General features: G+C 41.6%; 1 protein-coding gene across 3 annotated transcripts; it reads left to right on the top strand.

Moving 5' to 3' along the window:
• Positions 1–1,533: 1,533 nt before the first annotated feature.
• On the top strand, positions 1,534–26,689 carry LOC132900345 (uncharacterized). 3 transcript variants are annotated; one of them, XM_060942379.1, is made up of 9 exons: positions 1,534–1,735; positions 2,587–2,739; positions 17,168–17,273; positions 17,615–17,738; positions 19,280–21,142; positions 21,336–21,498; positions 23,175–23,337; positions 23,555–23,687; positions 23,815–26,689. In XM_060942379.1, the coding sequence occupies exons 1-9, from the start codon at positions 1,671–1,673 to the stop codon at positions 23,979–23,981; spliced, it is 2,937 nt and encodes a 978-aa protein (XP_060798362.1). In that variant the 5' UTR covers positions 1,534–1,670; the 3' UTR covers positions 23,982–26,689. The 3 variants fall into 3 exon arrangements, with proteins under 3 accessions (XP_060798362.1, XP_060798361.1, XP_060798363.1); XM_060942378.1 differs by having other exon boundaries at positions 21,330–21,498; XM_060942380.1 differs by having other exon boundaries at positions 1,542–1,604; positions 21,330–21,498.
• The last annotated feature ends 231 nt before the right edge of the window (positions 26,690–26,920 follow it).

The following is a 26,920-nucleotide window of genomic DNA, read 5'->3' as shown; positions in this document are numbered from 1 at the left end:
ATATGGAACAACAGGGATGTTTGTTACAAAAGGAGATCTCTATTTTTTGGCAGTTGGTTTAGGAATGACATTGTACAGCTCAATCAGCTTTTCAATAAGGAAGGGAATTTATTTAATTACCAAGAATTCCTTTCTCATTATAAGATCCCTGTGACCCCTAAAGAATTTGCGGTCGTCTTTGACGCCATTCCATCTGGTGTAATTATGCTCTTCAAGGGTTACACCACTCCACCTTCCACTGTGGCTCCTTTGCCTGATCCAATTGACACACCCATAGGGAAATTATGTTTTCTGCCAGCATCTCGTAAAAACAACAAAAAAATTCGCTCCTTATTTTTAGCTGATTGTGTCTCTGTCCCATATGTAATTACCACCTGGAATACACATGTTCAGAACCTATGTTGGGGAAAAATATGGACCCTTCCTAATAGATATCTACTGGTTAACAAAGTTAAAGAAATTTCTTTTAAAATCATTCATCATTGCTATCCTGTCAAAACATTCTTAGTGAGGTTCATTAAAGACATTGATGTATCCTGTACTTTCTGTAACGTGCACCCAGAGACTGTCTTCCACTTATTCTGGACTTGTGAACACACTCGGAATCTATGGCAAGGCATTTGCCGTTTTATTTTGGACCATATTCATGAGACCTTTGTACTATGTTTGCACAATGTATTGTTTGGATTTATAGATTATCAGAGAGAATTGGACAGTGAATTTTTTCTTGCTAATCTCATTATATTGCTGGCCAAATTTTATATCCATAAATGTAAGGTGTTGAAAATCAGACCCTCTTTTTGTACATTCAAAAAAGAAATTGAATTCCACATAAAAACAATATCAACCTCTCCCAATAAGAAAGCCATTAAAGCATTAAGTATGTGCTCCAAATTTCATATATTTTTGTAATTTATACGTGTGTGTATACATATTTTTTTATTTTTTTTACACGTTTGCACCATTTATAGTTTGTGTGTTTTGTTTACAGTAACCCCTGGCGTTGTATATCCGCATTTCATGTTTGTTTGTTCTGTTCATATGTTTGATAATATTGTCTGATGTACTGTATATTGTAAATAAAAAAAAAAACCTCATACACCGGGGGTCCGCCTCCTCCTCCTCCTGAACAGCAGATGGCGCTGAGTGGCTTCCTGACAACAGTAACTCGTCGCACAAATAATACGTCACGAGAAGCGTCAACAGAGGGAAATTTAAACGACAAAAGTTTGCCGTTTTGCAAGTCTCCAAGTAGCAGTGTGTTTAACATTACAATTAAATTATTTTATTATCGACCACGAAACGTCTTATCTGCTAAATTCATGTCTTGGGGCTAGCTAGGATTTCGACCATTAGCGTTTGTTTTATTCTCCCTCCACCTGTATTCTGACAAATCCCTTCTTCCTGCGCTGTGATTGGCGAGTTTGTTCAAGCCTCCTGAGTCACGATTGGCTAGCAGTGATGTCGCTCTGTATAGTGCGCGCGTGTGAATGAACTTCTAAATTATAAGGGCGGGTTTTTACCAGAATACGGGTGTGTGAGGGCTGAGGGAAGAGAGAAAACAACGCCTGCTAGCAGATGCTTTGCCTCATGCGGAATATAAAGTGCGTTAATCTAAAGGTCGAAGCAATTCACGCTGGAAGGACAAAAACAACAGCGCAGAACAAAACATGAACGAAAAAAGGAGTAATTTAGCGCCGCTGTTGCACGCGGCGGTGAACGGGACGGATGTCCGGTAATGTGTCCCTGCATCAGGGCATTGATCAGCTCCTGAAATAAACTCCCTTCTGCACATCTTATCACTTTTATTAATTACTTTCTTTAAACTCAGTAATGCAGGACAGCGTGTGTTCGAGGCGGTTGCGCACTCGCGCAGAAAAGGGAAATAAGAGTCAATGTGCCATTCTCTAACGATTCGACTCTTTTGAATCGGTTCTTTTATTTGAACTTTGAGAGTCGACTCGCATATATGAGCAGTTTTTCTTTTTTTTTTTTTTAGATGTAAATGGATACTTGTAAAGTAGATGGAGTACAAAACAGAGAGGCGCAGTCGGTGGTCAGAAATATTATAAACTGTCAGGTTTAGAGAAAATAAGAGAGTTTTGAGGGAGCCGAAAGATTCGGTTCATATTGTTGAAGCGAGGCAAATGATCCGACTCTCTGTAAAAAGCCCCTCATGGACATGTCTGTGCGTGTTTACAGCACATCCCCAGCCTTTCCTTTCCTCTTCAGCTCCTCTTCTCCTTTCTGCTATTTCTACTCTCTTCATTTAGTGAATTATAGTCTATCATTTTTTTGTCTTTTTTCATTTTTACATTCTCTTTTTCTTTATCATGCTTATTAATGGTTAATTATTGTGTTATAACTTATCTGAAGTCACAAGGAGGTGAGAAATGGGCTAAAGCTCTGCAGTAGCGTGTAAAACCCAGTTTGGTTTGGATGGTTAGTGAGTAGAGAATGTCTGAAGGCTGAATGATTACTTTCAGATGATGTATAACATGATCTGGAGGAGCGAGAGTTGAAAACTCTCACATACACATGTGAACCCTTGCTTGTTTTTCTCTGTCTCCTTCTGTGGTGTAACAGGACGGTGGAGGATTTACTGCAGAGAGGTGCAGAACCCAACCTGCTGCTCAGTGAAGGCGTGGCCGCGGTGCATCTGGCTGCAGGGAAGGAATCAGAAAAAGGACTGCGGTGCCTTAAAGTGCTCCTGCAGAACGGCGCTGATCCAAACCTCAGGTCAGGGATAGAGCGGATAAAAATGATTTATTCTTGAATTTCTTTCTTTTAACTTGATTAGGAATATTTGGTTTGAAATGATATTATTCCCTTTTTCATTCTTTTTCCCTCTCCTTTTGTTCCGTCCTGTCTTTTTCATTCTTTTTTTTTTTTCTGCCTGTTTGAGATTTGATTTATTTTTTACAACCCCGATTCCAAAAAAGTTGGGACAAAGTACAAATTGTAAATAAAAACGGAATGCAATGATGTGGAAGTTTCAAAATTCCATATTTTATTCAGAATAGAACATAGATGACATATCAAAATGTTTAAACTGAAAAAATGTATCATTTAAAGAGAAAAATTAGGTGATTTTAAATTTCATGACAACAACACATCTCAAAAAAGTTGGGACAAGGCCATGTTTCCCACTGTGAGACATCCCCTTTTCTCTTTACAACAGTCTGTAAACGTCTGGGGACTGAGGAGACAAGTTGCTCAAGTTTAGGCAGAGGTGGAGGAAGTACTGACATTTAGTACTTAAGTAAAAGTACCAATACCCAGCCAAATATCTACTAGAGTAAAAGTAGAAGTAGCACATCAAAAATCTTACTTAAGTAAACGTACTAAGTACTACCTTTTAAATGTACTTTAAAGTACAAAAGTACAAGTACTCGCGCAATGGGTTGTCTGTCAGTGTCTGGGCTGCGCCATTACATGCACCTGCCAATATCACTTCGCACAAGCAATATACAGTATTTATACTGAAAAGATTGGTGTCAATATTGTGTGCGATTGGTAATACAATGCATACTTTTTACATTTTAAATTTAAATAATTCACTTGCCAACATATTCACAACACTGCTCTGTTAAGAGCAGTAAACAGCAACTTCTCACTAACCAATCACAACTTATCACGAGTGCTTTGCCTTTTAATTTTTCATCAACACAACACTGTTCAACAAATTTACCACGTCCAGCATGTATAACAAATAGCCTAATGTACAGTTGTGCTCATAAGTTTACATACCCTGGCAGAATTTTTGCTTTCTTGGCCTTTTTTCAGAGAATATGAATGAGAACACACAAACTTTTTTTCCCCACTCATGGTTAGTGGTTGGGTGAAGCCATTTATTGACAAACACCTGTGTTTTCTATTTTTAAATTATAATGACAACAAAAAACATCCAAATGACCCTGATCAAAAGTTTACATACCCCAGTTCTTAATACCGTGTATTGGCCCCTCTAACATCAATGACAGCCTGAAGTCTTTTGTGGTAGTTGTGGATGAGGCTCTTTATTTTCTCAGATGGTAAAGCTGCCCATTCTTCTTGGCAAAAAGCCTCCAGTTCCTGTAAATTCCTGGGCTGTCTTGCATGAACTGCGTGTTTGAGATCTCCCCAGAGTGGATCAATGATATTGAGGTCAGGAGACTGAGATGGCCACTCCAGAACCTTCACTTTGTTCTGCTGTAGCCAATGACAGGCCGACTTGGCCTTGTGTTTTGGATCGTTGTCATGTTGGAACGTCCAAGTACGTCCCATGCGCAGCTTCCGGGCTGATGAGTGCAAATTTGCCTCCAGTATTTGCTGATAATATGCTGCATTCATCTTTCCTTCAACTTTGACCAGGTTTCCTGTGCCTTTGTAGCTCACACATCCCCAAAACATCAGCGATCCACCTCCGTGCTTTACAGTAGGAATGGTGTTCCTTTCATCATAGGCCTTGTTGACACCTCTCCAAATGTAACATTTATGGTTGTGGCCAAAAAGTTCAATTTTGGTCTCATCACTCCAAATAGACCCCTTCGCATGTTTGTAAACAAACCGACCGATGCCAGGATGCGCGCGCAGCCTGGACTCAGAAACAATGGCGCTGCCCATAGACCGGCATTATGAGCTGTCAGATTATGCCAAACAATTGTCGTTACAAGATCGAGAATGCTACATAAATAAGTTAATTCTAACAAGTGGACATCGCCTACCGGATCCGCATTTAATTAAAGAGTGGACGGACGATGTTAGTAAGTTCCCTGGTATACAATGGCCAGATATATACTCGTACCTTATTGACAAGACTTCAGTGTACACCCACGAAAAACTTCGTGCCTACAAGTCTTTAGACGCGTATGATTGTTATGTGCGGGCATGTACAGAACGTGTTTTACACTGAAATTGTTTTAATCAAATTATGCCAGTGATGTGATGGCAATGTGGCTTTAGTTACAACAGCAAATACCAACACTAAACAGCAATTTGCAGGAGGTAATGGCATGAAAGGAATGATAGTGTAAAGAGTGCAGCTAAGAGAAATCAGAGCTGCATAAAAAGCGAGAGGCAGAGAGCAGAAATGAAACTGAACGGGGCGGGAGCTAGGTTAGAGCAGTCAACGTAAGTTGGCATTTAGAGTGAGGGCACACAATTTTACCTTTCCATCCTTGCTTTAACATTGTGATTTTCGGCATACACAAATAATGACGGCACAAAATCTGGACTGCTTGAGTCAAGCGAGACCTCTCCTACAAACAAAACTGCATGCAACGCTAAGTTAACATGCTAACAATATTCATTACATTGTGTAACTATGACCCAGCTAATCAGACAAACGTTACCAAAGTATTTTGCTACATCAATAAACGAAGACTAGAAAGAATAAAAAAGATTTAATAAATAGCCTGATCTTACCTGTGATGAAGTGGGCACTGCAAACCCGCGCATTTTTGATGGTGCTTTCATCCCAGTCTACACGTTTGATGGCTTGTAGTCATAGACGTCGGCGATTTTTTTTTTTTGGAATGGGTGAGATCCTGCTGGAATTCTGAACATTTTAACCCCATCACTGCTACGATTCTGACACCCGACAACACAACAACTAGGCATTTCTGAGTCTTTTTTGGGTCCAGGCTGCGCGCGCAATTTCCGCTTACGTATGAATGACGTTTACTGCGAAGGGGTTTATTACCTTGTTCCAGAAGTTTTGAGGCTTGTTTCTGTGCTGTTTGGCGTATTGTGGACGAGATACTTTGTGGCATTTGCTTGGTTTTAACAGAGCCCCTGATTTTCCATTTGTTAATCACAGTTTGAACACTGCTGACTGGCATCATCAATTCCGTGGATATCTTTTAGTATCCCTTTCCTGTTTTATACAGTTCAACTCCCTTTTCCCGTAGATCCGTTGACAATTCTTTTGCTTTCCCCATGACTCAGAATCCAGAAATGTCAGTGGCTGGATGAAAGATGCGAGAGTCTGTCTGGATCCCAGAAACTCACTCAGCTTTTATGCACACATTGATTACAAGCAAACAGATCACAGATGAGGACGGTACCTTTAGTAGCCATTCAAACCCATTTGTGTCAACTTCTGTGCATGTTATCAGGCCAAAATCACCAGGGTATGTGAACTTTTGATCAGGGTCATTTGGGTAGTTTCTGTTGTCATTATGATTTAAAAAGAGAAAACACAGTCGTTTGACAATAAATGGTTTCACCCAACCACTAAGCATGAGTGGAAAAGATGTTTTTGTGTTATCATTCATATTCTCTGAAAAATGGTCAAAGAATCATAGATTCTGCCAGGGTATGTAAACTTATGAGCACAACTGTATGTTGAAGTAGAGAAACTGTCTGTGTCTATGTAAGGTGCAATGGTATGAAAAGTAAAGACCATACACACAGGCTGAGTCATCAAAAACTGTATTGGAAAGGAAGGCCATTCACAAAACCAACATTCCTGGACTTGTAGTTACTAAAAATAATAATAATAATAATAATAAAGCAACCTAGAAAAACATCCTTCAATGCAGTGTTGGACATGAAATGAACATATGACTGCTGACCAGGGGCTGGTTCTCTACTCAGTAAGTAAAGACTAGACAGTCTGGGTTATCAAAACCTGACCATTTATCAAAACTGTAAGACCATTTACCATTTATACAATTATCAAGAACTGTATTAGAAAGGAAGGCCATTCACAACAACATTTCTGGGCTTAACCAGTCACGCTCGTGTCTACTTTCAGAAAAAAACCTAGAAAAAACATGCTTCTATGTTTAAGTGTTGGACATGAAAGGAAAATGTGCCAGCTGACCAGAGGCTGGCTCTCTACTCAGTGAATTACCAGTATGCTTCGTTTAATTTTAACAACAGTTGGTTTTCGAAATTCTTCGAACCAAGCCTGCCTCTTTTCGCAGAGAATATGTGCCCTGCTGTACTGAAAAGTCGTTCGCAAGCTGCAGATGTGGGCAAGGGTGTGTTCAGTTTAAGGGACAATTTCAAAAGTGCGGGCACTGACTTGAGAATGTCCATTGACGTAACAGAGCTGGCCAGATAGGCATCCAGTTGATGCGTCGTCTCTTGGACGTTTCCCTTCACGAAGCAGAAGAAGTCGTCCTCCTCTGACCCCGAATGGTTTGCTGTGGTTGAAGCTGTGTCGCTCTCCATGTGAGTCTTTATGTAGTCCATGCCTACACAAGAAGAACCGACACACAGAATAGAAGAACCATTGAGCACTTGCGTATGGAGAGTACTAGATTACAAGCAGATTTTAATGGAACTTTTTTTTTTTTTTTGATAAAATGGCAGGCTCAGGTAGGTACATAGCATGGTCTCCTTACAAGTTAAATATCTGATAATTGATTATTTAAATTACTTACCCAACTTCAGCAAGTCCTCATTGCTTGTCCATGATTTGCGAAACTTTGGAAGTAAAATCGCAGCAGCAATGAGCTCAGGGTCAGCGAGCATATCACCAAACCGCCGCTGTATTCCTTCTTGAAGGGCAAAGATCAGTGGCTGGCAGATCTTGCAAGATGCTTGGAGGCGGCCGAGTTTCTCAGTCAGGATGGTTATAGTTGGTACGATGTATCCCATGTGGATATCCACCTCTCCCTGCAGTATGTTGAGTGCCTTGGAGACTGGGTTCATGACTGATGCATATTCTGTCAAGAAAGCAAGTTCTGCAGGGCTGAACCTGTAATACACAGCATTAGACGAAGCATATTAGAAAGCAAAATGTGTAATGTCACACACCTATATATGCAGTGTTGTTACACAAGTCATTTAAACATTCATCTACTTTGCATTTCTAATTATACATACAGCTGCTAAAGGCTAAAGTTATTAGTGAACTACAATTCTAGGCCAGTATATACAATCCATAGCCAACAATATGTGTAACTGTATCTGATTAGAGTCATACTTACATGGGGACTTTAAGTGCAATGGTCACCGCTCTGATGGCTCCTTCCCCACTTTCTCTCACTATTCTCAATAGCCGCTCAACAGCAAGGAAGTGGGAGTTCCACTAGGTCTCAACTGGACGGACAAGTTGCAGTTTGCACTCTTTTTCAATGACCTCTGCAGCAGTAACTGAGCGGGCACTCTTATTCCACAGACCAGAGGACTTGGCAAAAGCTGAGCGAGATACGTTCCTGTATGCAACATTTGTTTCCGCTTTTTTTGCATCGACAGTTTCAATCAAATTAAGAAGATGACAGGCACAGCGGTGATGCTTTGGAAGTTGATATTCAGAGTATTCATCGTCTTCCTCCAACAAAGCCTCAACTTCAACAGCTTCGGTCTCCTCTTCTGGGTCATCCTCCTCCTCCTCACTATCATTCACATCTCTCTCATTCTCAGAATTTTCATTTTGACATGCAAAAACTCTGAAGGCCTTTACAAAATTTGAGGCATTATCTGTAGTGGTCCTCACAATTTTCTCTCTGATGTTGTATTCTGTGTGTATCTCATTGAGAGCACTGGCCGATGTGTCGTATGTGTGAGACCCTTTAAGCCTTCTGCACGCCAGAGCAGCAGACTGTCTCTCTCTGTAAACTCTCTGGATCTATCCAGTGGGCAGTGATGCTGAGAAAACTCTGTGTGCTGTCCAGCAGTCGGTTGTTGTGGGTATATATGCCACATGTTGCATGGTGTTCTTCACGTTCTCTTTCATTGTTTTTGTGTGTTTCTCTATTTGGGAACATACTGTTGTACGTGACATGACGTTGTAGTTGGAGTGGGTGTTCTGCAGTAATTTTATAAAAGCAGGTTGTTCCACTATTCCAAATGAGTGCAATCCCTGAACCACGAAGCTCACAACTGCAAGGTCCAGGGACTTCTGTGAGGCTTTGGTGTCTTCCAGTTTCCTCTGTTTTATGGTACCTTCAATCCCAGAGGATGTTCCCTTTCTTTTTGCTGTAGTTGCTTCCATGTAGTCTTTCAGAAGGGATCTGTGTTTTCTCTATAAAAGACAGTAACATTATCAGTAATATGATACTACTAAAACATAGCATTAATAGTAATATAAGAATATAAATTTAACACATTTGCAAGGATGCAGGGTCAAAACTATATCTATATCTATAATCACCCACTACAGTAGGCCTACATGTCTGATCGAAGTCCAGATGGTGTGTAAATTTTGTTGGTCTAAAGTTCTCTACAACGTGTAAACCAGGCCAACAATTTGGACGCTTAACCATTGTATGTCAATATGTAGTTCAACATTTCAAGTAGCCTAACTTTTTGGCTGTCGTTTGGAGATCTAAGACGTGTGTAGAATTAACATTACAAATGAATGTAACATTCAAGACTAATATCAACATTGTTTTCATCAATTATTTATCCAGTTCGAATAAGGGCGCCAATCCTGTGTGTCACTCCCGTTGCTTATACACACTGCCAACACAAGCGTGTTTCTTTTGTCTATGCTTTACACTCGAATTGGCTAGATCATGACACAAAATCCTCAATGGCATTGTTGTGCCATTTTGAAGTGTTAATGCGGTAAAAGGATTATTTGAGAGGAAATGCAAGCTGCCCTTCAGAAAATGTTTATAACCACCACAGGCATTAAACGGTTTCGGCGGCATGTACGAGCGAATTTGTATGGCAGGGTATTAAGCGAATTCGCGAATACCAGGGGAAGACTGGGAGTGCTGACACCAGTCAGTTAGCACGCTAATTCTGGAGCAAATCCAGGCAATGTTATGCATATACTTTGGTTAGCAGCACATGTCAGCTCGGTAGGATTATTTCTTCACACTCCTTAGGTATGTCTAGTTGATAGGTGAAGGAGACGAGATAGATAACATATATTTGCACACAACTGTGTTTAAACAGCGAGCGTGACATGCCGGGTGATTCCAAATGGCTTCACGTGAATGGAATCCTTCAGTTTGACAAAAAAAGACCACTGAGGAAACGTAAATGGAGCTTGGGGTTCAGCTAGAAGTTTGTATGACTTACTGTAGTTGAAACAGATTATTCATTTTCAAATCACAATGCAATTTTAGAATATTAGGCTACTCGACCGCACCCTCTGAACCTGTTGTATATTAGGCCCCCGTTGCATTAGCATAGCTAAAAAACATATCCCCCTACGTTAAAGATGAATCTACACTACTGTGATTTTGATGCTTACTTACTGTATGTTGACATGTATTTCGACAAATATCAATATTATGTCATGACATGTACATACTAACATTAACCTAGCATAGCATAATGCATACCCTTACCTCCAGATGCTTCTTAAGATTTGATGGGGAATTTCGGAAAGCCATCAGTTCGTGGTTCCTTGGCCGGCATGGGATACATTTGAAAACGAAGGAATCATTCCTTGCGTGTTTAAATTCAAACAAATTGTCTAAATATGGCCAAGGACTGCTGCAGGAGGGCTCAGGCTCAAGTTCGCGCCCACGTTCAGCGTCAGTCTCCGCGTTCATTGTTGAATAATTCTGAATCATTGAACGGTTTCCACCTGCTTGCCTGCTTTGAGTGGGCGGATCCCGAATCATCAGGTACCTACCTGATTGGTTGGAAATCGCAAATATCGCCACAACAAAACAGGAAAGCATTTTTTCATGCACGATTTTGACAAAAGAGCCCTTTTGACAAAAAGGTTAATGCAAATGTAACGAGTAGCAACGTCCGTTTCCAAAATGTAAGGAGTAGAAAGTACAGATAATTGACACAAAAATGTAATTGAGTAAAAGTAAAAGTATGCATTATTATTTTTACTTAAGTAAAGTACAAATACGAGAAAAACTACTTAAGTACAGTAACGAAGTAAAAATACTTCGTTACATTCCAAGTTTAGGGATAGGAATGTTAACCCATTCTTGTCTAATGTAGGATTCTAGTTGCTCAACTGTCTTAGGTCCTTTTTGTCGTATCTTCAAAAAAGATACTGGCAGGCTGGCCAGTTCAGTACCCGGACCCTTCTTCTGCGCAGCCATGATGCTGTAATTGATGCAGTATGTGGTTTGGCATTGTCATGTTCTAGGGCATAATTTTGGGTAGGGACGCTAGGGACATGTCCCTACCAATATTCAGCCGCTACTGTGTAATCACGATCAATAAAACCGATGTCCTAACCTGAGCAATGATTATATGGCACACAAAGGGTTAAATGTATGACACTGCTAATAATCCCCCCCTCTAACGTAGATATCATTCTCTGATTAGCTACCTGTTTCTCGCTAACTTACATGGTTGGCTATCCCAGCTGTCACTCCATCTGCTGTAAAAGCAGCACACTTCCCACAGCAGCCGTGACTACCCGCCCATCAACCCCCCGTATCTCACACGTACACACCTGACCTACCCCAAGCACCCCCCACTCTCCGTCAGCCTACAAATTGAGCTGGACTTCGATGTCCGTGCATGCTTGCCCTACGACTCGCATGCTGACTTGATGACGGCCCCCCTCCCAAGAAACGAGACATTCGTTCATTCTTCTTCAAAGTCAAGAATGTAAGTGCAGGGTTTCCGTCGAGCTTTAAAAACTCAACAAAATCCTTTTGATGTATGGAAACCCTTCATAAAAGTATTGCTGCGGCTCCTTAGGCAGGTTTAGCAACGTGACAGGACGTATCAGAGCTAGGCTACTGCATAGCTGCAGAGAAAAGGAATGCTGGAGCAATGTAATTTGGTGTTAGATAATATCCTCGATGAATGAATGTTAAATTTATAGACCTAACGGTTTTACAGAATGTAAGTAGTCAGATGTAGGCTACTGCATGGCCATGCAGATGTGCGACTTGCATTTCAGAATCAACAGCGTGACAGCCACTGAGTCTGCTGCTGAGTCTGCTGCGTTCACCGTTTTACAGAGACCTCCTTCTACTACTACTACTAGGCTAGATACAACAAATCCATGGTCCTTTACTGCCACCTACAGACGAATATTGGTAACTGCAGCATGAACATAAAAGAAGTCACAAGCACATCTGCAGTGAAAATCACAACACACGTTACGAACAGAGAAACAGGCAACAAAAAGACATAATATGGAAAATGGAGGGCCGACAAAAAATGGGGGGGGTATACTACAAATGCAATACTAATATAATCATAATCATGCTATGTTAGGCAATCACTAAATTATATATCCAAATATCATTTTAACTAAATTTGAGCTTAATTACAGAATAGAAAATGCCACCAGTAGCACCTATTTATGAGTGTCTCAATAAGGCAGTCAGTGAATTGAGACCCCCCCCCCCCATGTCAAACAATACAGATATTGAATTTAAAAAATAAATATATATTCAATGCTAAAAATGCTTAAAGTTTTTAATTCTTATTTCATGTATTTCTGTGGAAGAGACAGAACGACTGCTTAAACACAAATTAGGAATTGTGTGGTGTAAACGTCATAAATCATCAGATTCTAGAAGATCATGTGATATTATGCATCCATGTTTTTGTGGGGAATAAATTATAGTCTATGTAATAATTTTGTCCTTTTTGGCTAGCCCTTTTTGCTGAGGCTACAACCTTACCATGAAACTCTACAGTCATTCTATCCCTAATCTGTTCATACAATACCGTTCAAAAGTTTGGGGTCACCCAGACAATTTTGTGTTTTCCATGAAAAGTCACACTTTTATTTACCACCATAAGTTGTAAAATGAATAGAAAATATAGTCAAGACATTTTTCTGGCCATTTTGAGCATTTAATCGACCCCACAAATGTGATGCTCCAGAAACTCAATCTGCTCAAAGGAAGGTCAGTTTTATAGCTTCTCTAAAGAGCTAAACTGTTTTCAGCTGTGCTAACATGATTGTACAAGGGTTTTCTAATCATCCATTAGCCTTCTGAGGCAATGAGCAAACACATTGTACCATTAGAACACTGGAGTGATAGTTGCTGGAAATGGGCCTCTATACACCTATGGAGATATTGCACCAAAAACCAGACATTTGCAGCTAGAATAGTCATTTACCACATTAGCAATGTATAGAGTGGATTTCTGATTAGTTTAAAGTGATCTTCATTGAAAAGAACAGTGCTTTTCTTTCAAAAATAAGGACATTTCAAGGTGACCCCAAACTTTTGAACGTTAGTGTATGTCATGCATCAACATATTTTTGTAAGGTGACAGAGAGCAGAGAGGCTGGAGGAGATGAAAGACAGTGCAGAGAAGGTAGAGGAAGAGAGGCAGGAAGAGAAAGAGGAGCAGAGGCTGAAGGAGAGGATGGAGGAGGTAGAGGAGGGGAATCCACAGCTGGAGGAGATAGAGGAGGAGATGGAGAAGCGGAAAGAGAGGTTGGAAATTCGCAGGTGAGGTTAATGATGGATATGTCAGTCATGAGATTCAGCCCCACTGTGGCAAATGTTTGTTAGCGTGATGTTGATCTGAATAACAATGCTTCACCCATGTGGCTTTAAAATCAGAGCTTCATGTCAAGGCTGGTTTTCTAAGAGGCCTCGTCATGTATTACTGGTAGTGTGTATGTGTTTACAGTAGTTGCAATAGAGTTGATAAATTTACATTGTGGTAGCCTTTCGGAAGCCCTGCCTTGGATCACTTTTGTGTCCCCACCAATGTCAAAATCAAAGTTACTCCCTTGGTCATGTTGGAAAATGCAAGGTCTTCCCTGAAAGAGACGTCGTCTGGATGGGAGCATATGTTGCTCTAGAACCTGGATATACCTTTCAGCATTGATGGTGTCTTTCCAGATGTGTAAGCTGCCCATGCCACACGCACTAATGCAACCCCATACCATCAGAGATGCAGGCTTCTGAACTGAGCGCTGATAACAACTCGGGTCGTCCTTCTCCTCTTTAGTCCGAATGACACGGCGTCCCTGATTTCCATAAAGAACTTCAAATTTTGATTCGTCTGATCACAGAACAGTTTTCCACTTTGCCACAGTCCATTTTAAATGAGCCTTGGCCCAGAGAAGACGTCTGCGCTTCTGGATCATGTTTAGATATGGCTTCTTCTTTGAACTATAGAGTTTTAGCTGGCAACGGCGGATGGCACGGTGAATTGTGTTCACAGATAATGTTCTCTGGAAATATTCCTGAGCCCATTTTGTGATTTCCAATACAGAAGCATGCCTGTATGTGATGCAGTGCCGTCTAAGGGCCCGAAGATCACGGGCACCCAGTATGGTTTTCCGGCCTTGACCCTTACGCACAGGGATTCTTCCAGATTCTCTGAATCTTTTGATGATATTATGCACTGTAGATGATGATATGTTCAAACTCTTTGCAATTTTACACTGTCGAACTCCTTTCTGATATTGCTCCACTATTTGTCGGCGCAGAATTAGGGGGATTGGTGATCCTCTTCCCATCTTTACTTCTGAGAGACGCTGCCACTCCAAGATGCTCTTTTTATACCCAGTCATGTTAATGACCTAGGGCTGGGCGATATGAGAAAAAATTATATCACGATATATTTTTTCAAAATTTTCGATAACGATATATATCACGATATAAATCAAATCACCATTTTTGTATTTTCTTTAATTTTCTGCTCAAAATATGAACATTACAAATGAGTAGTTCCTTCCTAATTAACAAAAATAGCTTAACAAGCCTTCAAGTTTCACAGAACCAAAACAAACTGGATGCACATTCTTTTGTTCTTTTTATTCAAATGAATAAACTGAAACTGAAAAATAAAAACTATATACCATTGTTAATCATTTGTGCAAATTCTAGCAGCTTTCAAATAAACAAAGACATATTGACGTGTAAACCTTATGCTGCAAGGAGAAAAAAAGTGCAATCCTGTACGTCAGTGTATTTAAGGTTTTGTGTAACACTTTGTTATATGTCCGATTTTAAATATCCAAAATACCTCCACACAACCGAAGAGCTCTGGCCCTTCTTTTCAACGATGTCCTCCAGGGCAGTGCTCTGACTTTCCTGTTCAGAACTCCGGTCAGTCGGCTTCTTGCTCATTTTTATAATCGCTTTGTTTCACGCTTTGTTGGAGAAATGCCGCGCTCCTGCAAACTTCACCACAGCCATGCTGTGCGTTGCTGCTACACGTGTGTTTGTGTGTGCACGCAACCTAACTTGACGTGGCTCTCTTCCAACTGATTGGTTACGTGCGGTACTGTTTAGTTATGATTGGCTATTCGCGTGTCTGTCAAAACTTCGGATGAAGTAATTTTATTGAAGGCATTGGCTTATCGTAGGCATATCGTACGTATCTAATTTCTAATCGTAAAGATTTTATATCGTGAATAACATCGTAATCGTAAAATCGCCCAGCCCTATAATGACCTATTGCCAATTGACCTAATGAGTTGCAATTTGGTCCTCCAGCTGTTCCTTTTTTTGTACCTTTAACTTTTCCAGCCTCTTATTGTCCCTGTCCCAACTTTTTTGAGATGTGTTGCTGTCATGAAATTTCAAATGAGCCAATATTTGGCATGAAATTTCAAAATGTCTCACTTTCGACATTTGATATGTTGTCTATGTTCTATTGTGAATACAATATCAGTTTTTGAGATTTGTAAATTATTGCATTCCGTTTTTATTTACAATTTGTACTTTGTCCCAACTTTTTTGGAATCGGGGTTGTATTTGCTTGGACATAATTTGTTTTAAAGGTCCCCTTGCATCGTTTTTTCATTAATTGTGCGGTGGTCTCTAGTATGAATGAATGCCCTGTGAGCCGGTTTTGGTGAAAAACATGCTGTGGTTCTCCTGTTTCAGGCTGTTCTAGTTTGGTAGAGGAGTGGGTGGTGGGAGAACGACAGGATTTCAGCTCTTACTCATTAATATTCATGACATGTAAACGTGTTACCTCTGATTGGCTAACAGCACTGTGACGCTACCTCCAGTGGGTCAGAACAAGCAGATGTGGGTGTCTTTGTAAAAACTGTTTTGATTGGCTATTATGGTCTCGACATCGATGTTTTGACCAATAACAATGTAGATGTGGCAGCGGGGGCGTGGCCAAGCGGCGGTCTGTGAATGGAGGGCGGAGTCAGGGAAGGTAAGTGGCAGAATCACTGCACCTGACGGGAATTAACGTGTGTTTGTGTGTCTTCCCCAGTGACCGCACCCTATAAGAGGAGAGGGAGAGCAGAGGAAGGGAGCTCTCTCCCCAACCAGAGCGCGTGTGTGCGCGCACGACTGGGAGGGAGTCATTCATTCGTTCATTTATTTATTTAATTGAATACTCCCTGCGGCAGCGGCTCTCATCAAGGTACGAGGCACGGAGCGGAGCTCGCCTTGGGGTGTGTGTGGGGGGAATAACGTCCCCTGGCTGGGAGCTGACGGGCCCTGGCAGCGTTGGTTCGTTCGGGAGAGGGCAGGGATCACTGGCTGCCAAGTCTGGGGAGGCTGGGACTTAGGGTTAGGTGAATTACGTCCTGAGGCTCGGAGCTAGCCCGCCCAAGGAGCACTCTTTCGTTCGGGAGAGGGCAGAGGCCGCTGGCTGCCAAGTCTGGGGAGGCTGGGACCTCCCCTGCCCGAGTTACGAGAGTGCAAATTCGGGCTGCAGCCGCCGTTGAAACGAAACTGATGTGGAGCACCGCGCCGCGCCTCAGAGCGAATTACGTCCCATGGCGCGGAGCTAGCCTGCCCTGGCAGTGCTGGTTCCTTCGGGAGGGGGCAGAGGTCACTGGCTGCCAAGTCTGGGGAGGCTGGGACCTCCCCTGCCCGAGTTACGAGTGTGCAAAGTCGAGCTGGAGCCGCCGTTAGAAACGAAACTGATGCGGAGCACCGCGCCTCGGGGCGAATTGCGTCTTTCTCCTCGCGCTTTCTTCCTGTGGGCGGTCGCAAGCCAAAGTGGGTGAGGCCATGAAGACTAATTTTTGAAATGACATAACTTCGTATGGCTTTTTCTGATCCGCTCGTTTTTCCGACTATTTTCTTTCATAAGCTAATACAGGGAATGGGAGTAGAATTACATTTTCACATGCAGCATGCATATGCAACTCGGAGTGAACTATGGTATTTCAAAAAGAGCCAGTATTAAACGTTTTTGGTGGAAGGGCACCTTTAAAGGAGTGATGATTTGTGTAGCATTTGTTTTGTTAGCGGAATAAAATTTGTGCATTATAACCCCTGTTTTGCAGAAGATTGTTGAATAAAGTCATTTTTGCGCCGTTCTCTTTATCACAAGCTTTTTGTCATCAGCATGTGCTCTGTTTGAACACATTTCCCCAAGCTGTTTTTTCTGTGTTCAGGTCTGGTGAGGATCTGACTCCGTTACACATCGCTGCGTTATGGGGTTGTTATCAGAACCTCAAACTCCTGCTGAAGAACGGAGGAGACCCGAGTCTGAAAGACCAGGTGAGCATGTCCACTGTGGGAACCACTAACCTGTGTTTCAACACTAAAAATAATCGAACATTTTATTTTGTTCCATTCATGCATATTTTAAAATATTTTTTTCTTTTTTTTATTGTACAGTCTTTTGTTCTTATCAATTAAACATGTTTATGTTTAAAATGCGTTCAATATAAGGAGAAAAAAGACGAGAATAGGTTCTATATTTCTGTAACATTGGATTTCACTGATAAACAAAGCGGCATATTATTACAGTTACATAATCAAGAATATGGTATATAATCTTTATTTTAAGTAAGAGATTTATGTATACTGTATACTTTAATGTTATTGTGTGTGTTCAGGATGGGAATAAGGCAGTTGATCTGGCAGAACAGGAGGAAAACAGTAAATGTGCCAGCATCCTTCAGGAGTACGAGTCTCACACACCCCAAGCTGAATATGAGGATTTGCCCAAATTCCAATACTGTAAGAGATTTTCTTTACAATTCCACTAGAGTTAAAGCTGTTAAAGTGAATGTAATGCCTTATTGTAATGCTTTAAAATTAATATATGTCATTAGTAACAACCGAAATGAATAAAGCGGAGGGAAAAAATCATATAAATTATTTATTTTATTATCAAGCACAAAACTATCAATAAATCGCGGCTTCCGGATCCCGGAAAAGGCAGCCTTGCCGCAGGGCTAATCTCGCATGACGTCACGTGTGGAACCGCGGTTATCTGGGTCATTTTGGTTCATCTGACTCCATGTTTGTTTACTCACTGAAATTGGATATTGTTGTAATCTTACAAAAATAACGATGTGAAAGCGCTGTGTTGTGTTTGGATGTTCAAATCCATATACAACAGAACATTCAGTTCACAAATTTCCGAGAAATGACACTAATCTAAAGCGACAGTGAGGTTTGCAAAAACGAAGCGGGTAGATTTCGTGTCGCCTACTAATAATAAATCTGATTCATCAAGTGTTCATCAGCACCAGAACGACTACATGGGAATTATTGGAGCAAAAAAGAAACCCGTTGATTTCATAAATGACATTTGATCTGACGTTTGGACAGTTTATCGATTCCCCCATTATCGCCCACTTCATATTTTCTTTTAGTAATTACACTGCATAAGTGTACGTTTTAAAGGTTATATTTCTGCATTTATTGAGGTACATGTAAGTATTTTTCCTATATTGCAGCAGCCAGCTTAGAATAAAAATCCACAAACCAATCTGTTTCCCCAATTCTCTCTGGCTGATGGTGCGCTATCGGCGCTGAGCAGGACTGTCATGAACTGGCAGGTTCTGATCTTGGGGGCTCGAAAAGATAACCATTTGCTCCAGAATATCCTTGATAATCATCTGCTCCTTCATCCGACATATAAGAATCCCAATCACTATCAGAATTCTCTCCAAAACGTGATTCCATATCAAGACTGCTCTAACCACTGCTGCACACGGGAACGAAATTAATATCTGGATCTTTGTTACACGTGATGCCACGCAGCCCTTCAGGATCTTGCGGTTCAGTCTCGGCAGATTTCGTGAAAATCGGCTGATCTTCTTGATTTTCCATTAATTTATGGCCTTTTGGATCAGCTATGGTTCAAAAACACATGGTCAATCAACATAATGACTGTTGCTTTGTATAAGGAAAAAAAGTGTGGTTTAGGGGCATTACATTCACATTAATAAGCAGTGACCTACACTACATGTTTTGGTGGCAATATATAGGTATGTACGGTAGGTGTGTCTTTTTGAGTCCATATAAGGAAGTTTGTAAATAGGAGGAAGGAAGTCGTTGACTGCCAGTCTTAGACACACCAGTCTGTCCCACTCGGACACACCCAGCTCCTTTCTAGTCACACCAAAAAGTCTTCCTTGGACACACCCACTTTCCCTATTCGGACACGCCTGTTTGTCCCTTTCAGCCATTCCCATGTGTCTCATTCAACACCATCCTTCTCTTGCGTCAATCTCAAATAAACATCCCTGGAATCTGTCTGTCTTTTCCAGCGCTCTACTCAGGCCACTTGGTGAGAGACTGCAGCGGGAACCTGACACAGATGAGTGATTTCGGAGACGAGCTGCTCAGCAGCACCCGATATTCCTCATTTTACCGTAAAGCAGAAAGTAACGGGCTGCCGAGGGCCAGAGACCCTCACGAGTCCTGGCTCTCCGACATCTCTGGTTTTACTGCACGTGATAGTGACGTGTTTAACAGAGAAGAAGTGGGCGGTTCTCTTCCTCCGGTTCTCTCCAGTACTCGCCTGTCAGGGATGGACTTTAAGAAGAGTACAGAAGTGGTCCAGCCAGCTTGTTTTCTCACAGCAAGCCGGAAAAGCGTCACATTCAGAGATTACGATGAGTATTTTCCAGATTTGAACCAAAACAATGATGACATCAGCAACTCCACGGACTCGACGGTCGATTTCTCGCTGTATCCCGACTTCTTGCACTCGGAGCGCATGACTACTGTGCTGCAGAATCAGGGGATTGACGTGACGTCTCCAGATGATGTATTTGTCTTCTGCAGAGACGGAAACACCACAGACGATTTTGATAAGACTGTAGTGGGAGGGACGGCTCTGGGGGAGGACGACGGAGATGATGGAGAAGACGTGTTTGTTGATAAAGTTGATTCGCTGAAGTGCGCCGCTCACTCCGCTGCCAGCAGCAGCAGTGGGTCGAGTCAGTACAGCAGCTGCGACAGCGAGCCGTACAAGACTACCATCGAAGCACCTTTATCTTCTGAAAACATTGCACCATCAGAAAAAGATGGACAGACAAAAGGAAGTCTGGACTCTGACAAGAAGGAAGAACTTAATTTACAGTTGCAAGCATGCGATGAAAAAACGAGTGAGCTTTCCTTCACTCCGAGTCCGTTCGTCACAGGCAGGACCCGTTCACGGCTCAGTCGCTGCTCCCAGAGAAACAGCACATCGTCTTTTTCCTCCTCGTCTCTTTTTGAACAGACGCTCCCTACACCGACGCGAGTGCGCCGCGATGTTACTCAATCAGACAAACGTAAACAGAGACGTCCCTCTGAAGAAGACAAAGGAGCATATCTCGATTCCCAAATGGCCAATCTCTGCGTTTCTTCTCAACTTCATGGAAGCCAAGCAGATACTCTGATTATCTCTGGAAGCATGGCAGATACCATCATCATTCCGAGAGGTGCCACTGAGGATGCTTTAGAAGGTGGAACATCATCATCATTATCATTATGCCACCAAGAGGAGGATGTGTTCACTGAAGACGAGGAGTTTTTAACTTCAGACGTTTCCACATCAAATGCAGAAATACACAGAAACACCAATTCTCAAGAGTCCAGCTCAGAGTCAGGTTCCAGCTTGAGTGAAATCCTCGAGGTTCCATCCACCGGCTGCACGCCGAGGTACAGCATGAGCCGAATCTGCAACCGTTCCCAAACTCAGTCACTCGCAAACCTGTCCTACACCCCCGGAGGACGTCCTCTCATCACTGACGTGGACGAACCGGTGGAGTATCTTTACACTGATACTGAGGAGGGGCATGAGCTGATCGAGACGCACGTCCCTCCAACGTCCAACACGTCTCTAAGCTCCTCTGTCAGCGAGGAGACCGTTATTTACGACTGGCGCTCGTTACAGGCTGCAGCCAAAAGTCCAGAGAAGGGAAAAGAAAACCGCAGTCCTAACGAAGTGATGGAGAGCGCGAATATCTCTGAGACGGAAGGGTTAACAGACCGAGAGCTCAGGCGCAAACTCGTCGAACTGGGAGAGGAACCCGGACCCATCAACAGAAACACGCGCCGTCTGTACGTTCAGAAATTACGAACACTGCAGAAGGAACGTGTTGCTGAGAAATCAGCGCAGGATGAACAGAACACAATCGCCGGTATGTTCAAGACCCTTACATTTACAGATAAAGACAACAATAAAGTGTCTTTTTTTTTTTTTTTTTATCATGGTTTATATAATAATTATGAGTGCATTATTCAGGGTTAGTGTTTATTTAGCGTGATTAAGGAGCATTAGCAGAAATGTGAGTTGGTATTTATGGCAGTATTTGTTCCCCGTATGAGTTACAGGTTACAGTCCGGAGATGAATAAAGTGTTGTGTTCGTTCAACCTGCCTGACTGTAAAGCTGATGAGTTTGCGCTGTGTGAGCAGTTCGATCAGCCTGATCAAAATAAACGCTGGCGTGAAGGTGTCATAAAGTCCAGCTTTAACTACCTGTTACTTGACCCCAGGTAAAATATCCAAGTCTACTCGAACCCAAAACTACAACCCCAAATCAGAGTTGGGACGGTGTGGAAAATGCAAATAGAAAAAAAAAGAAAAGCAGTGATTTTCTAAATTTACTTTGGCTTGTACTTCATTGCAGACAGAATAAACCCGAGATATTTCATGTTTTGTTGGCCAGGTTCATTTCATTAGTTAATATCCATCCATTCCTGCGTTTCAGACCTGCAACACATTCCAAAAAATGTTGTTACGGGGCAATTTAGGGCAAGTAATGAGGTAAAACAGTTAAATAATGATGTGATTTGAAACAGGTGATTATAATCATGATTTGGTCCAAAATCCAAAAGATGGGACGAGGATCTCCCAGTTGATCAACAAATGTGTGAGAAAATTATTGAAATGTTTAAAAACAATGTTTCTCAAAGAAAGATAGGAAGGGATTTGGATATTTCACCCTCTACTAAAATATCATTAAACCATTCAAGGAATCTGGAGGAATTTCGGTGTGTAAAGGGCTCAAGCCTAATCTGAACCCCCGTGATCTCCGATCCCTCACTGCATCAGGAACCGTCATTCATCTACAGCTGATAGAACCACATGGGCTCGGGATTACTTTGGAAAACCTTTATCAAGCTACAATACGGAGTTACATCCACAAACACCAGTTACAACTTTACTGTGCTAAAAGGAAGCCTTATGTTAACGGTGTCCAGAAGTGCCGTTGACTTCTCTGGGCTCTGAGGCGTCTGGGACGGACCATCACACAGTGGGAACGGGTACTGTGGTCAGACGAATCAGTATTCCAGGTTTTTTTTTTTAGAAGAAATGGACGCAGTGTGCTCTGAAGATGAAAAGGGACCATCCAGACTGTTCGCAGGAACGAGTCCAAAAGCCAGGGTGTGCCATGGTATGGCGTTGGGTCAGTGCCCTTGGCAAAGGTAGCTTACACTTCTGTGATGGAGCATTAATGCAGAAAAGTCCACTGAGAGTTTGGAGCAACATCTGCTGCCTTCAAGACGACGTCTTTTCCAGGGAGATTTCAACAAGACAATACAAAACCACATTCTGCTCACATTACAAAGGCGTGGCTGTGGAAGAAGAGGGCGTGTCCCCTCTGTCCCCAATAGAGAATGTGTGGAGAATTTAGAAATGATAAATATGACAGTGACGACCCTGAACTGTTCCACACCTTAAGACCTGTTTACAGGAAGAACAGGACAAAAATAACACCTGAGACACTTCATCACTTGGAGTCTTCAGTCCATAAACAGCTTTAAGTGTCGGGAGAAGGAACGGGAACATTATACACATTATAAAGTGGGAAATGATTTACTGTAACTTTCAACATTGAAAAATGTTCATTTTGGAAAAAAAAAACAATTCATGAGGTAAAACATCAAATGTGCTTTTGTATTGATTTGAGTGTGATACAGGTCAAAGAATATTTACAAATCATTGTTTTTAGTTTTAATTTCAATTTCAACACACCGTCCCGACTTCTTCTGATTTGGGGTTGTAGTCTACACTCGACCAAGTGAAGTCCACTTAATCCTGGGGCAAAGCCACTTGATCCCAGTCTCAGGAAGAAGTTTTTCATTCTCTGTTTATTAATTAAAAAGCTAACACCTTTTTAACAATAACCCAGTGTAAATAATCCTTTGTAATGTGGTTCTGTGTTCAGAGTGTCGAAGAATCTTCCATACCGCAGTCAGTGGATGACTCCCCACGAGTGTTTCCAGACTTTCATCAGCTCCATTTTCTACGTGGGAAAAGGCAAACGCTCTCGACCGTACAGCCACCTGTATGAAGCTCTGGAGTATTTCAAAGGAGACAAATCATCCAGGGTACAATACTCAAGAGATACTAGCTAACTACACTATGGGATAACAATGAAGTTAATCTCGGTAGTGTTAACATTAGCAAAAGAGAGTTAGTTAGCAGATATGGACTTGCAATCCTGATGAAAGTGGATCTGAACGGGGAAAAATATGGCAACGACAGAAAAATCATGAGAATGAAATTGTAGAACACCATGGTGTTTTTGTTCCTGGTGTTTTTCAGAAACTCTGCTCGAAGGTGCAGCACATCCTGCAGGTGTGGAACTGTGGTCACGGTGTTATCTCGTTGCACTGCTTCCAGAATGTGATTCCTGTGGAGGCGTACACACGCGAGGCCTGCATGGTGGACGCCATCGGTACGAACTCTGTGCTCATGTGTGATAAACGATAAAAACAGACCATAATATCAGGATCTCTCTCTCTCTCTCTCTCTCTCTCTGTATAAAATGAATTCGTTACATTTCAATTCATTCCTCTCATCAGGTTTGAAGATGTTGACCAATCAGAAGCGAGGGGATTATTATGGGATGGTCTCCACCTGGCCTGCTAAGAGGCAGCGTGAGCTCGGGATTCACCTGCTGTACAGATCCATGCAGATTTTCCTGGCTGAGGGAGAGAGACAGCTCCGGCCAGCTGATATCAGGCGATGATGTCACGCTGTCTGTACGACACTGAGCGTTAGAGAGTCCTTTGGGTTAAATCAGTCAGATCCGAAATCCTGAGCGCACCACGGTTGATTTTACTCCATTAGTCATCAAACACTGTACCTGTTTCTGTACTCGTGCCCTACCCGTACTCCCTATTCCCATTATGTTGACACTTAATCTAAGCCGTGCATCGTGGAATCTCCTCAGGGGTTACAAAAGTTTAATTTGTAAATTATGTTCCAGTATGATTTCAGACATGCTGACGAAAGACAAAAGTAGTGCACTATATAATCACTAAGTCCATAAAGTGGATTCTGATTGGCTGAAATAAGTACAAACACTAACACGCCTGGGCTGTGTCTCAAATACTGCACTTTACACACTTAGTTCAATATGAGATCATATATTTAAATAATAACCATCCTGTCTCGAGCTGTTACAGTAAACTAATCAGCGACTGGGTGGTGTGATGAAACAGTTACCATCCAGAAGCTGATTTTCCTGTCACACCATGTCCCAAAGATATTTAAAAAAAAAACCCACTTTTTTTTAAACCCATATTGTTTTATTTAATGTTCTGTGAAATAAGTTAGTTCCCAGTTCGATTATAAACAGTCGCTCCCTCACCAGCCTCTTTTCTCTCTAACATTAGTAAGACAAAAAAACAAAAAATGCAGTTTGTTACCAAGAAACCACAAAGAATTGTAAAATTGTAATCCTGAAACAGTCGGAAAACTTGAACTTTACCTCTGACTGTTAAAAAGCGCTGACACTAGAGACTCCTTCCAGAAATGTGAAAAAATAAAACTCTCCTCACAGAAAACTTCATATTAGTGATTTGAGCATGTTAACATAAACCTGTGAGTTGCAGCTGCGCTACTGTCAGAGCTGCAAGTTATCGACAATTTAATCAGCACCTTCTGACCAATCAGAGTCCAGAATCCAGCAGCGACATGCTGTACCAGTGCTTCATGACTGATGGAATAAAATTAGTCATTTTATAGCGCACTCTGTAGCATTATATTTCAATTAGCGTATCGTTAAACCCACAACAATCCGGTTACAGCTCAAGAAACCCTAAAAAATACTGAGAGTTCCAAAAATCATGATCACATTGGAACAGGCCACTGAAGTTAACAATAGGTTAAAAAAAAAAAAGCATTAATATTGTTTACCAAGACCTAGCAAGGACACTTTATTTTTGGAGGAAAATGTCTTACAATTGTGTTACTGTGCTACTGTTTTATTACTAATGAAATATTAATGCTAATGTAAATGATTAATAATGAAGTTTTGAGAGATGATCTGATAACTGGAAAAAAGGAACCTGCTGTATGGTGTAAAAAAAAAAAACAAACAAGTTTTATGTCAATAATCTGAACCATCATTGGGAAAAACACAATGAAATAAGGACTATTCATTAAAGACACACACACAGCTGTAGAACTCTTGGTCCTGTAGTCATTTCAGTATAGTCATAGTGTTAGAAATTGATGGAAGGATATTTACACCACTGGGGTTTTGACTTTTTTTTTTTTTTGCTCAATGTGAAGACAAACCTAGATCAAGTAAATAAAGTCAAACCAAATTTAGTATCATCAGATTCTTGAATGGTGATTGGGAGAAACTGCTGCTCCTCTTCTCCGTGTTCTCATGGAAGGCGGTCGCATTTCTCTGCTCTCTGCTCTCCTTTTTTTCCTGCTTGTGCTCTTTGTTTCGTCTCGTCTGCCTATACTTTTTTTTTTTGAGAGACTCTCTCCGCATTGAATTTCTAAACTAAAAAAGCATGGATTTGATAAACTGGTCTCCTAATGAAATTGACAGTTTCTGGGTTCGGGGGAACCCACCTGTCCTGCCGGAACGTTTGTGGAGGACATTGGAGATATCTACCTATTCAGAACCATGATTACCAGACTTTTGCTGATTGGATTAGGCATTGTCCTGGTATATCGAGGAAATCGGACAACGGTGACAGCTGTTCAAAGCCCCATAAAGCTGCCCGATATGATTGAAGCGGTGGGCAAAGCTGTTGGCACTCAGACTGTGGCTATAGAACTTGAACCACAACATGGTTGTCATCTGGAGATGCTTTCGGCTTTGCAAGGAATAAGTATTTCGGAGACCAAATGGAATTGAATTGAACAGAAATGGACAGATATGGACGAATTGTGTGGACGTGTAAAGACTGCGTCTGTTCGAAAGACCAAACAATCTCTATCTTATCGACATTCGGCTCCCTGTACAGCACCGGTCTCGATCAAGGCCGTTGCTGGGACAACATTTCCCCCAGAAGGTCACTGCTGGAAGACACTCTCGCATTCTTCGCATTCCTTCCCCAATTTCCGCGGTTGCCATTTTTCACCCCCAGTGTGACAAGCGAGTGCGTGACCAGCGCCGCTTGCATGGCTGCAGGAGCGGACAGCTGCTTGCTTGCGCTGGGTTACCTCTACCTCCTCCCCTCAAGTCCCATGTTTTAAAGTGTACTTGTGTTATTGTCTGCTTGTGCGGAGGTTTTTAAATGCTCCCACACTGTACTCCTGATAGGAGCGTGGTGGTGGTGGTGGGGGTCTTTTTTTCCCTCATCTTTCCTCATGTTACTACTGTTTCTTTTTCTTTTATCTCTGTCTTCCTGTCCTGTTACCCCTCTGTAAGGACAGGTTGATGGTCAATTTCACTGGTAACAGTGACAATAAAGGGTTCATTCATTCTTATGCCTTTTTCACAATTTTTAATACACATGATTGCATTCAAATAAACCTTTACAGACAAATTTACATTATGAAATTAAATTTGAAAAAGTAAGTTATTTACAAACTGCAGGGATGTGATTTTTCCGCGAATTCGCGGAATTCTGCTTTTTTCACCTCAAAATTAAAAAAAAAAAATTCCGATTTTTCGCTCAAAAATCCGCATTCATATCCTATTCGTCCGACTTTCAGTAA

Source organism: Neoarius graeffei, chromosome 16 (genome assembly GCF_027579695.1).
Source record: "Neoarius graeffei isolate fNeoGra1 chromosome 16, fNeoGra1.pri, whole genome shotgun sequence".
Lineage (NCBI taxonomy): Eukaryota > Metazoa > Chordata > Actinopteri > Siluriformes > Ariidae > Neoarius > Neoarius graeffei.
This window is presented reverse-complemented; position numbering and strand designations above follow the sequence as displayed.